The 15,499-nt window shown below is 41.1% G+C and overlaps 1 protein-coding gene across 5 annotated transcripts in view; it reads right to left on the bottom strand.

Moving 5' to 3' along the window:
- The window catches only part of CDKAL1 (CDK5 regulatory subunit associated protein 1 like 1), a 650,929-nt gene extending 635,910 nt beyond the window's left edge, over window positions 1-15,019 (bottom strand). The window contains exons 1-4 of one of the 5 annotated variants that reach the window (XM_067752108.1): window positions 14,942-15,014; window positions 14,068-14,111; window positions 2,044-2,213; window positions 448-560 (exon numbers count right to left, since the gene is read on the bottom strand). In XM_067752108.1, the coding sequence (XP_067608209.1) occupies window positions 448-560; window positions 2,044-2,213 (283 nt within the window). In that variant the 5' untranslated portion in view covers window positions 14,068-14,111; window positions 14,942-15,014. Of the gene's footprint in view, window positions 1-447; window positions 561-2,043; window positions 2,219-14,067; window positions 14,112-14,895; window positions 14,917-14,941 lie in introns of those variants that run through there. The other 4 variants (XM_067752105.1, XM_067752106.1, XM_067752107.1 and 1 more) reach the window with 4 other exon arrangements.
- Between the last annotated feature and the right edge of the window lie 480 nt (window positions 15,020-15,499).

The following is a 15,499-nucleotide window of genomic DNA, read 5'->3' as shown; positions in this document are numbered from 1 at the left end:
GAAAGTTCAAACTTATTTCAAAATAAAATTTTTTTTTAATATTATACACACACACACACACACACAGAGTCATCCCTAAGTATGTTCAGGGGATTGGTTCCAGGACCTGCGGCAGAGACCAAAATCCGCATATCCTCAAGTGCCATAGCCAGCCCTCCATATCCGAGGGTTCCACATCCTAGGATTCAACCAACCACGGACTGTAAACATAACAGTGTATGTATTGAAAAAGGTCCCCGGATAAGTGGACCCACACAGCTCAAAGCTGTGTTGTTCAAGGGTCAACTGTAGTTATCTAGACAACATATATTAGGTATCATTTTGTTTTCCCTTAAAATCATCAAATTATGCTAAAATGTCCTTTAGTTGCTGAAGTTAGAAAAGATATCTCTAAAAAACTTATCTCTGAAAAATTTAATCAATAAAATACATTACAGATCTCATTACCTGTAATTTTATATCCATAAGCAGCTAGTTGTCCAGCCATATATTCTCCATCTGAATTATTATGAGAACAACCCCAAGTCCGTATCCAAATTTTCTGTATGCCTGGAATAGTGCTGTTAATGAATTAAAAAAAGAAGTCTCATTAAGGGATTTTTTAAATAAAAAGCACTAGGTAATTTCTGGGCCCATTATGCAAAAATACTCACTCACTGCAATCCATTCACAGGCTATTGATTAAATGCACCAACTTAATACATAATCTGCTGTTACACCAAAAATCTAAATACAAGATAAAATAACAGCACGGGATTCTAAGTTAAGACTCTGTACAAAAAATATCTTTTCTCTGAGTTGTATTTTAAATTCAATACTACTAAATATTACCACTAAGTTCAACTACTGGAAAGGTACAAACAAATAACAATAGCACAGAAAATGGTTCTAGCAGCAATGGCAAATAAAGTTAAATACATCTAAAGACTACTATATACTAGTTACAATCTTTATTTTATAACTTACAGATATAAATAACTGAATCAAAATGAAAATCTGTCACTCTACAGCACTATTCAAAGCATTCCACATATAAAAATACAGTTCTGAAAAATGTAATATTTTTACAAAGGAAATAAAAGGACTTTCAACTTGGATTGCCCTAATAATTAATAATTAAATAGACATTACCTTAACGACATGTTTAGGACAAACTTAATAAACTTCATTCATTAAAATATAAGCAAATTTTAAATTCATACATCTTATGAATCTGTTCCAAACAAAATAATCAAGTGTATTAAAACTCTCAACAATTTACTAGGTAAACAAATATAAGCATATTAAAACTATGTAACTGCATATTCCTTTCTGGCTACGTTGTATTAGAATTTCACTAGAGACCTAATTTAACAGTGTAAACAGCACAATAATTTGTGCCCAATGCTTTTAGATGATCCACAAGTATTTGTAAATTTGCTAAGAAAAACCAAATGCCCAAACCACCACTATCTCATAAGAATCACAAATTCAATACAATTTTTAATGTGGGAGTAACAATTACACACCAACTACTGTAACAGCAAAGACATCCAGCCAGGGGAGGGTGCAGGGGGGGAGCTATCTTTGTGCCAAATACTGCCCTAGGCCCTGCCTTTAAGAAACTTGCAATTTGACATCTTTTTCTTCTTTAGTCAATGACTTTGCTAAATTTAAAACCATTCAAAAAACAAAACAAAACAAAAAAACACTACACATTTCCTCTCAAAATTTCAAAGTTGTTTTTGTTTTGTTTTGTTTTGTTTTTTTGTGGTACGCGGGCCTCTCACTGCTGTGGCCTCTCCCGTTGCGGAGCACAGGCTCCGGACGCGCAGGCTCAGCGGCCATGGCTCACGGGCCAGCTGCTCCGTGGCATGTGGGATCCTCCCAGACCGGGGCACGAACCCGTGTCCCCTACATCGGCAGGAGGAGCTCTCACTGGGCCACCAGGGAAGCCCCTCAAAGGTTTTTTTAAAAGAGACATTACGTATATCATATACAGTAGTGCCAGCCACTCCCCTGGTATGATACTGAATATAATTTCAAAAGAAAAGAAAAGCTTACCTATCACTTGGTGGACTGTTTTCATCTTGCAAATATTTTTGGGTATTTCGCCTTCGCACCTTTGGAACAACGTGCTTTCTCGCAAAACGCCTATCTTGGGGCTTTGAATCTTCTTGTGACACAATATCTTCTATGTCATCCAGGAATGTATCACAGGATGCAGAAGGCATCTTCTCTATCACATAAAAAAGTTATAAATGATTCAAGCATATGAGTCCCTCAGAAAATCTGTTCAACATAACATCACCCGTGAAATATTCTCGCCAAACTTGAATCTAATAAAGCCTTTAGATTTTAACTTCAAGTTTACAGAAAATACAGGAGATACAGTAAAAGAAACACGAGATAAATCTTATTGACAGTGGGACATTCCAGGGTTCAACTGGAACTATTTCTTCAACAAATCAGTGTCATGGAGAAAAAAGCAGGAAAGGAACTGTTCAAGATTAAAGGATACTTAGAAGATAATATGAACACAATTCATGCTCTTGATCAGGTCTTACTTTGTCCAAACAACTGTAAGACATTTTGGGAACAATTAGGGAAATCAGAATATGAACTGGGTATTAGATAGTATTTGGATATTGCTAAAAATCATTAAAGTATTGTCTTTATGTTTAAAATCTTATTTTTTAGAGATGCATACTGAATATGTAGAGGCAAATATTATGTCTATAATTTATTTTAAAACAATAAAAAATATATTAAGACATGGGGAAACATTTACAACTCTTAAATCTAGGAAATAGGCATGTTGGTATTTATTATCCAATTCTACTTTCCTGAATGTTCAAATTTTTTATAATTAAGAAAAGAAAATGTGGACACTGCTTCCAGGAAGATGAAATAAACATATTTTCCCTATCCCTCCCACTAAGTACAACTAGAACTCCAGACATATATGTAAAGTAAACATAAGAACACTTTGAAAGATGGAGAGAAGGCAGACCGGCTAGGGACCTTGCAACCCAAGTTATACCACCATGGTGGCTCCTTGGGTTTTGCTTTGCCTCCTATATCCCAGACTTGGAGCTGAAGAAGCCAGCAACCCAGAAATGCCAACAGGTGCAGACAATAAAGGCCCTCAACAAAACAAAAGCCTGTTCTGTTACCAAAGAACCAGAAAAGTGGCAGCCTAACAAGACAGAAAACTTTTAGACAATAACCATTCCACTCCACACAAACACCAAAAAAACACAAAACTGCAAAACACAATTCAGTGGAGGAAAAGATAGCCTTTTCAATAATTTCTGCTCAAGCAACTGGACATTTATAGACAAATAAATGAACAACCACCTAAGTCTCACACCTTATACAAAACTTAATTCAAATAGATCCTGGACTAAAATGTAAAACAAAACTATAAACTTATAGAAAAAAATCGTAAGAGAAAGTCTTCTGGATCTAGAACTAAGTGAGTTGTTTTTAGACTTGACACCAAAAGTACCATCCATAAAAAGAAAAATTAACAAGCCCAGACATCACCAAAATTAAAGACTTTTACTCCGCAAAAGACCCTTTTGAGAGATGAGACGTCAAGCTGTAGACTGAGAAAAACATATTTGCAAACTACATGTCTGACAAAGGACTAGTATCTAGAACTCAAAACAGAATAGTCAAAAAAAGGAAAAAGAAAGAAAAGAAAAAAATTCAGTTAGAAAATAGACAAAAGACAAAGAGATATTTCACCTAAGAGGATATCCAGAGGGAAAAATAAGCACCTGAAAAGAGACTCAACATGACCAGCCATCAGAGAAATATAAACTAAAACCACAATGAGATAGCACTGCATAGCTATCACACTAAATGCTGGCCAGGATGTGGAGAAACTGGATCACTCGTACAGCCCTGGGGGGAATATAAAATGGTACAGCTGCTCTGGAAAACAGTTTGGAATTTTCTTAAACTAATCATGAAACTACAGTGCAACCCAGCAACTGTACTTCTAAGTGTTTATCCAGGAGAAATATTAAGACAGTCACACAAAAACCTAAAATAAATATTTACAGCAGCTTTCTAAGAGCTGAAACTTGAAAACAACCCAGATGCCCTTCAACGGTTGAATGGTTAAGTAAACTGAGGCACATCCAATACCACGGAATACTACTCAGCAACAGAAAGGAATGAACTATTGACACATGTAACAACCTGGATGAATCGCCAGAGAATTCTGTTCAGTGAATAGAGCCAAGTGCAAAAGGTTATCTACTGTATGATTACATTTATATAACATACTTGAGAGGTCAGTGTGCGCGATCCTTGTGGTGACGGAAATGTTCTGCATCCTGACCACATCATGTCGATATCCAGGTTGTGATACGGTACATATTACAGTTTTGCAAGATGCTACCTTTGGGGGAGACCTGGGTAAAGTGTACAGCATCTCCACATAATTTTTATAACTAAGTAAATCTACAATTATGTTAAAATACTTAAGAAAAAAAGCTACCTGAAAAACGAAACGTGCAGGCATAACTCAAAGATAACTGCAGGTTCAGCTCCAGACCACCACCATAAGGCGAATGTCATAATAAAGCGAGTCACATGAATTTTCTGATTTTCCAGTGCACATAAAAGTTATGTTTACACTATACTGTAGTCTATTAAGTGTGAAATAGCATTATATCTAAAAAAACTATGTATATGCCTTCATTTTAAAATACTTTGTTGCTAAAAAAAAGTTAACCACCATCCGAGCCTTCAGAGAATTATAATCTTTTTGCTGGTGGAGGGTCTTGCCTCCATGTTGATGGCTACTGACTGGTCAGGGTGGCGGCTGCTGAAGGGGGGTGGCTGTGGGAATTTCTTAAAATAAGAGAACAGTGACGTCTGCCTCATCAATTGACTCTTCCTTTCATGAACACTTTCTCTATAAGCATGCAATGCTGTTTGACAGCATCTTACCCACAGTAGAGCTTCTTTTGAAATTAAAGTCGATTCTTTCAAACCTTGCCTCTGCTTTATTAACTAAGTTTACGTAATATTCTAAATCCTTTGTTGTCATTTCAACAATCTTCACAGCATCTTCACCAGGAGTAGGTTCCATCTCAAGAGATCACTTTCCTTGCTCACGAGGAAGCAACTCCTCGTCCATCCACGTTTTACCATGAGATCGCAGCAATTCAGTCACATTTTCAGACTCCACTTCTAATTCTAGTTCTCTTGCTAATTCCACCACATCCGCAGTTATCTCCTCCACGAAACCTTGAATGCCTCAAAGTCATCCATGAAAGTTGGAATCGACTTGTTCCAAACTCCTGTTAATGTTGAAATTTTGACCTCCTCCTATGAATCACAAATGTCCTCAATGGCCCCTAGAATGGTGAATCCTTTCCAGAAGGTTTTCAATCTACTTTGCCCAGATCCATCAGAGGAATCACTATCTATAGCAGCTTAGCCTTATAAAATATAGTTCTTCAATAGTAACACTTGAAAGCCAAAATTACTACTTGACCCATGGGCTGCGAAATGGATGCTGTGTTGGCAGCATGAAAAACATTAATCTCTTTGTATATCTCCATCAGAGCTCTTGGGTGACCAGGTGTACTGTCAATGAGCAGTTAATATTTTCAAAGGAATGTTTTTTCTAGGCAGTAGGTCTCAATAGTGGGCTTAAAGTATTCAGTAAACCATGTCATAAACAGATGTGCTGTCATCCAGGCTTTGTTTTTCCATTTATAGAGCACAGGCAGGGAAGATTTAGTATAATTCTTAAGGGCCCTAGGATTTCCGGAACGGGAAATGAGCACTGGCTTCAACTTATCATTATCAGCTGTACTGGCCCCTGACAAGAGAGGCAGCCTGTCCTTTGAAGTTCTGAGACCAGGCACTGAGCCACTGTAAGTATCTTAGCTAGATCTTCTGGACCTTCTGGGTAACTTGCTGCAGCTTCTCCATCAGCACTTGCTTCTTCACCTTGCACTTTTACGTATGGAGACGGCTTCTTTCCTTAAATCTCATGAACCAACCTCTGCTAGCTTCAAACGTTTCTTCTGTAGCTTCCTCACCTCTATCAGCCTGCACCGAATTGAACAGAGTTAGGGCCTTGCTCAGGATTAGGCTTTGGCTTAAGGGAACGTTGCAGCTGGTTTGATCTTCTATCCACACCACTCAAACTTTCTCCATATCAGCAATAAGGCTGTTTTGCTTTTTTATCATCCATGTGTTCACTGGAGGATCTGTTTTAATATCCCTCAAGAACTCTTCCTTTACATTCGCAATTTGGCTAACTGGCACAAGAAGCCTAGCTTTCAGGCTATCTCGGCTTCCTCATTAAGCTTAATCACTTCTAGTTTATTTAAACTGAGAGACACGCAATTCTTCCTTTCACTTGGACACTTAGAGGCCACTGCCAGGTTATTAACTGGCCTAATTTCAGTATTGGTGAGTCTCAGGGAATAAGGAGGCACGAGGAAAGGGGGAGAGGTGGGGGAAGGGCCAGTTGGTTTAAGTAGGAGCACACATTTACCAATAAAGTTCACTATCTCATACAGGCGTAGTTCAAGGCGCCCCAAAACAATTACAAGAGTAACAAAGATAAATGATTACAGATCACCATAACAAATATAACAATAATGAAAGAGTCTGAAATACTGCGAGGATTACCAAAATGTGGCACAGAGACACAGAGTAAGTGCTGTCTTTTGGAAAAATGGCATCAACAGACATGCTGGATGCCAGGTTGCCACAAAGCTTCAATGTGTAAAAACAAAAAAAGGCAACATCTGCGAAGCACAGTAAAGTGAAGCACAAGAAAACGAGGTCTGCCGATACTTGAGGACACTTACTGGCAGACCTCCACTAATACTGTGTCCAGACAGGAAGCAAGGGCTTCACAGCTTCATCTCATTAACCATTCACAACAACTCCAGGAGGTAGGTGGTGGTGTTATGCTCACTTTAAAGAGTAATCCAGGGAATTCCCTGGCTGTCCAATGGTTAGGACTCCACACTCTCACTGCCGAGGACCTGGGTTCCATCCCTGGTCGGGGAACTAAAATCCCATAAGCCACGTGGCACAGCCAAACAAAAAAAAAATGAAGAGTAATCTAAAACACAGAGAAGCTAACTCACCCAAAGCAGCTCAAAGACTCCACGGCAGATGAGCCTGAGCCCACGTGCTGTGCGAGACGCTACGGCCTACTTAATTACCCGGAACGACCGCTTTTCATCCGGGTCGCCTAAACCAGTGTTAAGGGTCCTACACTCTCCTCTGGTCTCGAGCCTTTCTGATGAATTTTCCTTCTCTTCATTTGTCAGATTCCCATCTTTCCATTAATAGAGCATTTCCAGCCAGGCTCATTTTGTGCCCTTGGCTATAATGCACTTTACAAGTATGACAAACTAGGCCCTGTAAATCAGACAAATCTGTGTTCAAATCTCAGCTAGCTTTATATTGCTTAGAAGAACAAAAGATCAGAAATAGCCCAGATGGCTATCAGTCAAGAACTGTGTAAATGATAGTGAACACCCATACCACGTGGTCAGGGTAGGACTGTCTGTCACAGGCCTCCTCCTTCCCCAGATGCAGCCATGGCACATGAGCCCCATGTGCCAGAGTAATTCATCCTCTGGGCCACAATGATTGGTGCAGGTTTGGACATGACAAGCCGAGCCAATGAGAATCATCACGAGAACTTCTGTGCCAGGGCTAACAGGAGAGCTGGCTTCTCTTTCACTGAAGTGACTAAGTTAGGAGGCTGTCAACTTGAGGATACTGGGGGCCATCTTGCCTGCCACAAAGCAGAAACCTACCCAAGGCAGGAAAGGCTTCTAAGAGCTGGAGAGACAACGAGCAACACTGACATTATTTGAGCAACTGGGTCCAACCAATGCCTGCAGCCAGATGCAGCCCTGCCCTGCCCAGTCACGTGAGCTAACAAATTCCCTCTGTGGCTCAAATTCATTTGAGTTGGGGCTTCTGTTCTTGTGAACAAGAGCCCTGGCCGACTCAGCAAACTATAGGTAAGGTGAAATGAACTAGGCTAGTCTTTCCCAAATTCGTTCTATTTATTGACTATCAGTGAAGACACAGTTCTGTGGTCAAATAAATTTGGGACAGTCTGCGTCTGGGAAGACAGACAGGCTCCCAGTACGCATTAGTAGAGCAAAGACTGGGAAGCACTGTGGTGAAGAAACTTAAACTCGCTGATCTTAGGAGTTTTCTGAAAATTAATTCCTCACAGATCTCCTCTTCATGAGGCTGCAGACGGTACTGAAAACAGAAGGCCAGAATGAAGCCAACCCTCAGATCCCCTCCCACATTCTGTACACATGGATGACTTCATTCTCTTACTGGGAAATGGGTCTTTGCCCACATATCAATCTGTTACAGTGAATGAACTGCCCACCCCCCTTAGAGCAATCCCTCTACTCTGACCTGCTCCAGCACAGAATTCCAGCCATGCTTCCTCTTCTTGCATCATCACTAATTGTCTCTTTACTGAATCATTACTATCTGGGTATAAACATACTGTTACTTCTCCCATTTGAAAAACAAAAACCTTATCCGGACCCCACCTCCTCCACCTACTAACTCCACCACATTTCTCTCCTTTAAAAGAAAACTCCTGGGCTTCCCTGGTGGCGCAGTGGTTGAGAGTCCGCCTGCTGGTGCAGGGGACACGTGTTCATGCCCCGGTCTGGGAGGATCCCACATGCCGCGCGGAGCGGCTGGGCCCGTGAGCCATGGCCGCTGAGCCTGCACGTCCGGAGACTGTGTTCTGCAATGGGAGAGGCCACAACAGTGACAGGCCCACGTACCGCAAAAAAAAAAAAAAAGGAAGAAAGAAAAGAAAAGTCCTTGCAAGAACTGTCTCCAATCTCCCCCTCCCATTCTCTACTAAACCAGGCTTTCACCCCGACCACTCCACCAAAACTGCTGTCCTGATTTCAGTGACTCACAACAGTGTACACGGTGGTCAATTCTCAGCCATCTCGCCTGACCCGGTCTGCAGCATCTGACACTACGGTCCATGCATTCCCTCCTAAAGCGATCTTCTTCACTGGCTCCTGGAATCCCACACTCTGAGTTCTCCTCCTACCATGTCAACCACTCCCCAAGTCTCCTTTGCTGGTTCCTCCTCAACTCTCCAACTTCTCAATGTCGGAATGCCCCCAGGGCTCCGTTACAGTACTTCTCTTCTCTAGTTAACAGACACACCCTAGGTGATCTCATCCAGTCCCAAGGCCTTGCCATACCAACTGTATGCTTGTATAACCAGCCCCAGTCCTCCCCTGAACTTCAGACTCAGATGTCCAACTGCCTATTCAACACCCCCGCTTGAATGTCTAATAGTTACTTCAGAATTAAAAGGTCAAAAACAAAACTCTTGATCCTCTCCCCACCTTACCCCACCTGCAACCAACAACATCACACCAGATCCTCCCAGAACTTTCCCCATCTCGCTTAAAGGCAATCCCAACCTTCCACCCACTCAGGCCAAAAATCCTGGATCCATCCCTGACTCGTCTCTTTCCTTCACCCTAAATCCAACCCACCAACAAAAGCCTGCTGGCTTGACCTTCCAAATATATTCAGAATCTACTTCTGACCATACCCACTGTTACATTCTTGGTCCAAACCAACAGTAACTCCTGCCTGGGTTACTGTAACAGTCACCCTGCTTCTACCCTTAATTCCCGAAGGACACTTGCAGCACGTAAGCCAGGGATCCCTTTAAAATCTAAATTCTTCTCAGGCTTCTGATCAAAACCTTCCCTTGGTATTCCATCTCAGAGTAAAAAGCCCCAGAGTAAAAACTGCTACAGAGTTCTACTAGGACATAATCAGCTTCCTGTTACCTCTGTGACCCCACTTCCCACCGCTCTCCCCTCTCACTCCACTCAGCCACACGGGCACCCTGGCTAGTTCACACCCACCAGGCACACACTCATCTCAAGGTCTTCGTCTTGCCTGGAATGCCTTCAAGCCCTTTGGGACTTTGTTCAAATGTCACCAGTGAGGTCTTCCTGAGCAACTCCCACCTCACCACGTACACACGCCTCCTATCCGCCTTCCCTGCCTTGTTTCCTTACCACAGCAGTTCACCACCTGCTTAGATACTACAGGGGAGTAAACTTGCCACCCCAAAATGTCTGCTTGCCACGCAGATTATTCTGAGCTGAAAACAATCAAGGACCAAAAGATTCAGGAAGAAACTCTGACCTTCCCCGTAAATGCCTAAAAGCGTGTAAACAGAGCACCTGTTCCAGGAAGGGAGTAATCACCACAGATAACTAGAGTATGAACTACGTGTGCAGACAGGGAGGAACCTAGCAAAGTCTGTTTGTTAAAATTCCTCTGTTACCAAACATTTGCTTTTCCACGGCCTGGCAACTGCCTTCCTCCCCTCTGAGGTCCCAAACCACTACCCCAAGATCCTCTTTTGTCTTTAGCTGAAGACAGAAGGGTTTAAGGCAACGGTTTCAACCACTTGGGAGAGTTACTGTTTGGCTGGGTCTCCCCATGTATGCATGTTATTAAACTTTCATTTGATTAGCCTCCTGTTAATCTGTCAGTTTAATTCTAGACCAGCCAGAAGAACCTAGAAGGGTAGAGGAAAATTTCTTCCTCCATGAAAATATCTTCATTATTTTGTTTACTATCTCTTTCTACTAGGATATACACTCCCAGGGGGATGGGGGGGGCAGGGGGAGGTAAAGGCTTTTGGGTGCTTTGCTCACTGCTTTATCCCAGGTGGTGCCTAGAACTGTCTAGCACACTACAGCTTCTCAATAAATACTTTTTACTGTACACGACCCGGTCTAACAAAATATGCCCCCTCTGCTACCTCCCACTCTGCCCCAACTATAATAATCTTTCAGACATTCTCTGAGCAGGCCAAACTAGCTTCTGACTCAGGGCCTTCACACTTGCTCTTCCTCGGCCTTGAATATCATCCCCAGATATTCGTATGCCTTGCTGCCTACTTCTCTACTCAAATGACACCTTGGAGAGGCCTTTTCCTAATCACCCTATCTAAAATAAGCACACACCGATTAGGCATCCCACACATTCTCACCGGCCTCTAACCCCCTTTATGCTTCATTTTTCTTCATAACACTTACCTACCTGACTCCAGGTAGGTATATAAGTGCATCTGTCTTTCTCACTACAGTGTAAGCTCCATAAGAACAAAGGTGTCATCTCTTTTTCACCACTGTATCTACAACACCTGTAACAATGCCTAGCACACAGCAGGTGTAGAGTATCTGTTGAATGAATGGATAAATAAACACTTGCTTCAGCTGAATTTAGCTAGCCTTTCTGTAACATAGGAGGAAATTCTTACAGTAGGTGGGAAGGTGAAATAAATACCTAACCCCTACGGCTTCTTCTATAAAGTATGACTCTATGAAATAACAAAGTTAAGTGAGAAAGGCTAAGACCAGGTAGTGCCTTTCAATGTTACTGAAGAACTACTGAAGGATTATGAATTGAATGACATATATTAATTTTTTTTAATTACACAATATTTACATCCCATACACAATTGCTTATGGATCCACTGAAGGGAAACAGTATGGAAGAAGAGAGATGAGAGGGGTCCACTGCAGTAGACATACAATATCAGAGTTAGGGAAGCAGGGAACACTGCTAAGCCTCTTATTTTACAGAACTGAAGTCCAGAGGAGCTAAAAGATTTGTCCACTGATAGAGCTAAAATTAGAACCTAGGCCCTCTCTCAACACCAAGCTCTCCCCACATGGCTCTGCCTCATTGGCAAGGCACAAATAATACAAGAGTCTAAGGCAACCCTAAGAAAGAAAAACATTCCAGAAAAAAATGGGCAAAGGCAAAACCGGCAACACACTTAAGAAATGCAAATAGCTGTTAAGCATAGGAAAGAATGCTCAAACACACTAAGGGCACGTGTTTAAACAAGGAGTTATTTTCCATCTACCCCATTGATAACAAAGACTGACAAACACCCAACTGCTAGCAGAAAGCATGGTAAAACCGACATACCCTTTCTGAAGGGCAATCTGGCAATACATGTCAAACTTTAACACATATATCCTTTTGCCCAGCAATTCCATTTCCAGAAATTCACTCTAGGGAGACAAAAGAGACAAATATATAATGCAGAGGTTCCTAAACCTGGCTGCATATAATAAGCACCTGAACAAACTCACTCATCACTATTAATCAGCTTAAGTTCTTACTGCCAACGAACTGGTAAATGGAATTGTTAGCCTTCAGAAATTATTAACTAAGTGAATAATAATGAAAGTTGGAGAATAAAAGGAAAACAAGATAGTAGTTAAATGGAACAACAGGATCGCAGAAAGTTTCTTCTCAAAGGTAGAGGAAATCAAGTTTAATAAAGGAAATAAAAACAGTAAGTGAAAAAAGGAGATATTGAAAATGATGAAGAGAGAATAATATAGAGTACTGGTTACTTACAGAGGTGATTTATTAGGAGACCTTTAGAACAGCAAATACCCAGGCCCCATTCTCCAGAGAGGAATTTAAGGATGGGAAGGTAAAACCTGCCCAGGTGATTCCACTATACACCTCTGATTGAGAACCACTGTTCTCCTACAGCAAAGGTTCTCAGTCTTGAGTGTTCATTATAGTCACCTGAGGAGCTATGGAAAATTACGGACAACTGAGCCCTGCGCTAGTTGAACCAATCGCTAGAACGGAGCCTGGACATCAATATTTTTTAAAACTTTCCAGTAATTCTCATATGTGTTGCCACAGTTGTGAACCAAAGTCCTACACCAGTAGTTTTCACAGTGTGGTTCCCACACCAGCACAATTAGGGTCACTGGGGAACTTGTTAGAAATGAGAAGTCTGGGGTCCCACCCAAAATCTACTGAACCAGATACTCTGAGTAAAGCTCAGCAATCTTTAACACGCCCTCCAGGTGACTATGATGTGCACTACAGTTTGAGAATCACCGTCCTAGAGTTATTCTTTCACAAAAATCATCCAGAATGCTTGTCAAAAATGTATTAGCTGGTCAGCTGATTTTCAACAAGGGTGCCAAGAAAATTCAATGGGGAGAAGAGTAGTGTTTTCAACAAATGGTGCTGGGACAACTGGATAGCCACATGCAAAGAATGAAGTTGGATTCCTACTTCACATCACATACAAAAATTAACTCAAATTGATTGCAGACCTAAATTTAAGAACTAATGCTATAAAACTCTTAGAAGATAAGACAGGTGTAAATGTTCATGACATTAGATTAAGCACTGGTTTCTTAGTTATGACACCAAAAGAATAAGCAACAAAAGAGAAAACAGACTGGACTTACATGTAAGACTTTCAGATTTAAGACTTTCACGCTTCAAAGGACACTATCAAGAAAGTGAAAAGAGAGCTCATACAATTGGAGAAAATATTTGCAAATCAAATGTCTGATAAAGGTCTGGTATCAGAATACATACAGAACACTTACAACTCAACAACAGAAAAATAACCCAATGAAAAAAGGATTTGAACAGACATTTCTCCAAAGAAGATATACAAACGACCAATAACATGATGAGATGTCAACATCATTAGCTATCAAGAAAATACAAATCAAAATCACAATGAGACACCACTTCACACACACTAGGATGGCTAGAATAAAAAAGACAGAGAACAACAATGTTGATGAGGTTGTGCATTAGCTCACCCAGAGAAAGAGAACAGAATTTCTTCTAATTGGAAAGAGGACAGGACCAAGCCTTAAGGAACTCCATGTTTACCTGCCATAGGGAAGAGAACCAGCCTATAATGGAGATCAAGAAGAAGCCACTAGAGAAGAAGAAAATCAGTGGGTCACCAAAGGAAAAGGAAGCGAGCATGTGAAAGAGGTGGACACGGTCAGCGCTGCTCAACGCAGGTAATGCAAAGTTAAGTAAAATGAATGAAAACGTTTCTTGGATTTAGTGATAGGGAGATCTTGGCGTTTTCAGATAATGATGGTGGCAAAATCACTAAGAAATTAAAATTAGGCTACCTTTCTGCACGTTATAATATGTAACACGTCACTCCAACATAAAAGGCTTAAAATAAATGAGTACCTTGATTATTCGCAATTAGTCTCAAATCTTCTTGAAAGATGAGTCTGGAAAATTAAAACTGATTAGAAAAAGCAAGCTCGCAACAACTTCACTAAACCACGGTAAGGGCTCTTTAAAACTACCTAAAAGGGATTAAACTCCATAAAAGGCTACTTTATACATCAGGGTTAATGATGTTCCATATTACTCCCAATTTCTTTCTGATTAGGCCAGGTGTGTTAACATCTGCCACATTTGCTATGACTGAGATCCAGCGTCTGGCCGTAGTTAATAAATACTATCCAGCACTACAACACGTCTGCGTGATTCAAGTAATACCGAGAACTACAAAACAGAAATATGGCAATTAAGTATCCACATCACCTGACACACGAAAGACACGTATCGTCCCGAGATTCAGAAAGAGGTTTTATCAGTAAACAAGAAAGAAAAGTGAAAAATCAAGACACCTAATCTTCAGACCAACTTCAGTTTAAATTTCTGAGATACAGCTCTGTGAAAGCTAGGTAACTGTGAAAGCCTTGTCCCGTCCCACAAACTCACTAACGCAGAAAGTGGTAAAACGAATGAAGTTAGATTTGACAATACGCAACGAGTTCCCTTAAATACTCCTTACAGCCCTGGAGCACATAAGGCCAAAGACCCGTCCTCACTCCTGGCAGCGCTACCTGCCTCCCAATTCCCCCAGCTCAGCTGGTAAGTTCCCTTTTAACTGCGAAACAAACCAGCAAACCTCCCGAGAAAGACTAAAACTGGGGAAACAAGGCTCCGCCGTAAAAGGAACTCTGGCCAACTCTGCCCCACACTGACCCACCCGCCACCCTTAACCCAGCAGTCACGAAACAACAAGCCAGCCAAAAGTAAGAGAACCTACACGCCACTCTCCGGAAACTGCAGCGACTTTAGATGGAGCTCGCCATGACACATACGTCCCGCCACGCTTTTTTACGCATGCTCGCAGACGGTGGCCCAGAGAGATCAAATTACTGGAAGTGCGCGTTCAGGTTCAACTTGGTTTAGTAATGATTTCATTTAACGATTCTTTTGGTTGCCAGAACGAAAATAATACCTTCAAGACCTCGAGTTCTTAGAATCGTTTAATAGCTACCTTCTCCTGAGCTCTTACTACGTGTCGAGTACTGTGTTCAGAGCTTTCCATAAACATTATCTCCTCATTTATTATTATACTTATTTTACAAAAGAGGAAACTGGGAGTTTGATTACGTGCCCAAAGTGATTCTAGTAGTAGTGACTGTCCTCTGTGCTAAACCCAACTCTGCCGGACTCCCAGAGAATCTGCTCTTTTCATTACATTTTACCAGCTTCCTCGACCTTTTGTGAAAAGAGGTCATATTAAAGAAAATGGAGAAGGGTAAAAAGATAACAGTTGGATTAAACTTAATATAGATCATTTAACACCAAGCAAGGTTTT

Source organism: Pseudorca crassidens, chromosome 10 (assembly GCF_039906515.1).
Source record: "Pseudorca crassidens isolate mPseCra1 chromosome 10, mPseCra1.hap1, whole genome shotgun sequence".
Lineage (NCBI taxonomy): Eukaryota > Metazoa > Chordata > Mammalia > Artiodactyla > Delphinidae > Pseudorca > Pseudorca crassidens.
The sequence above is the reverse complement of the archived record's forward strand: the minus strand, read 5'-3'. Positions and strand labels throughout refer to the sequence as shown.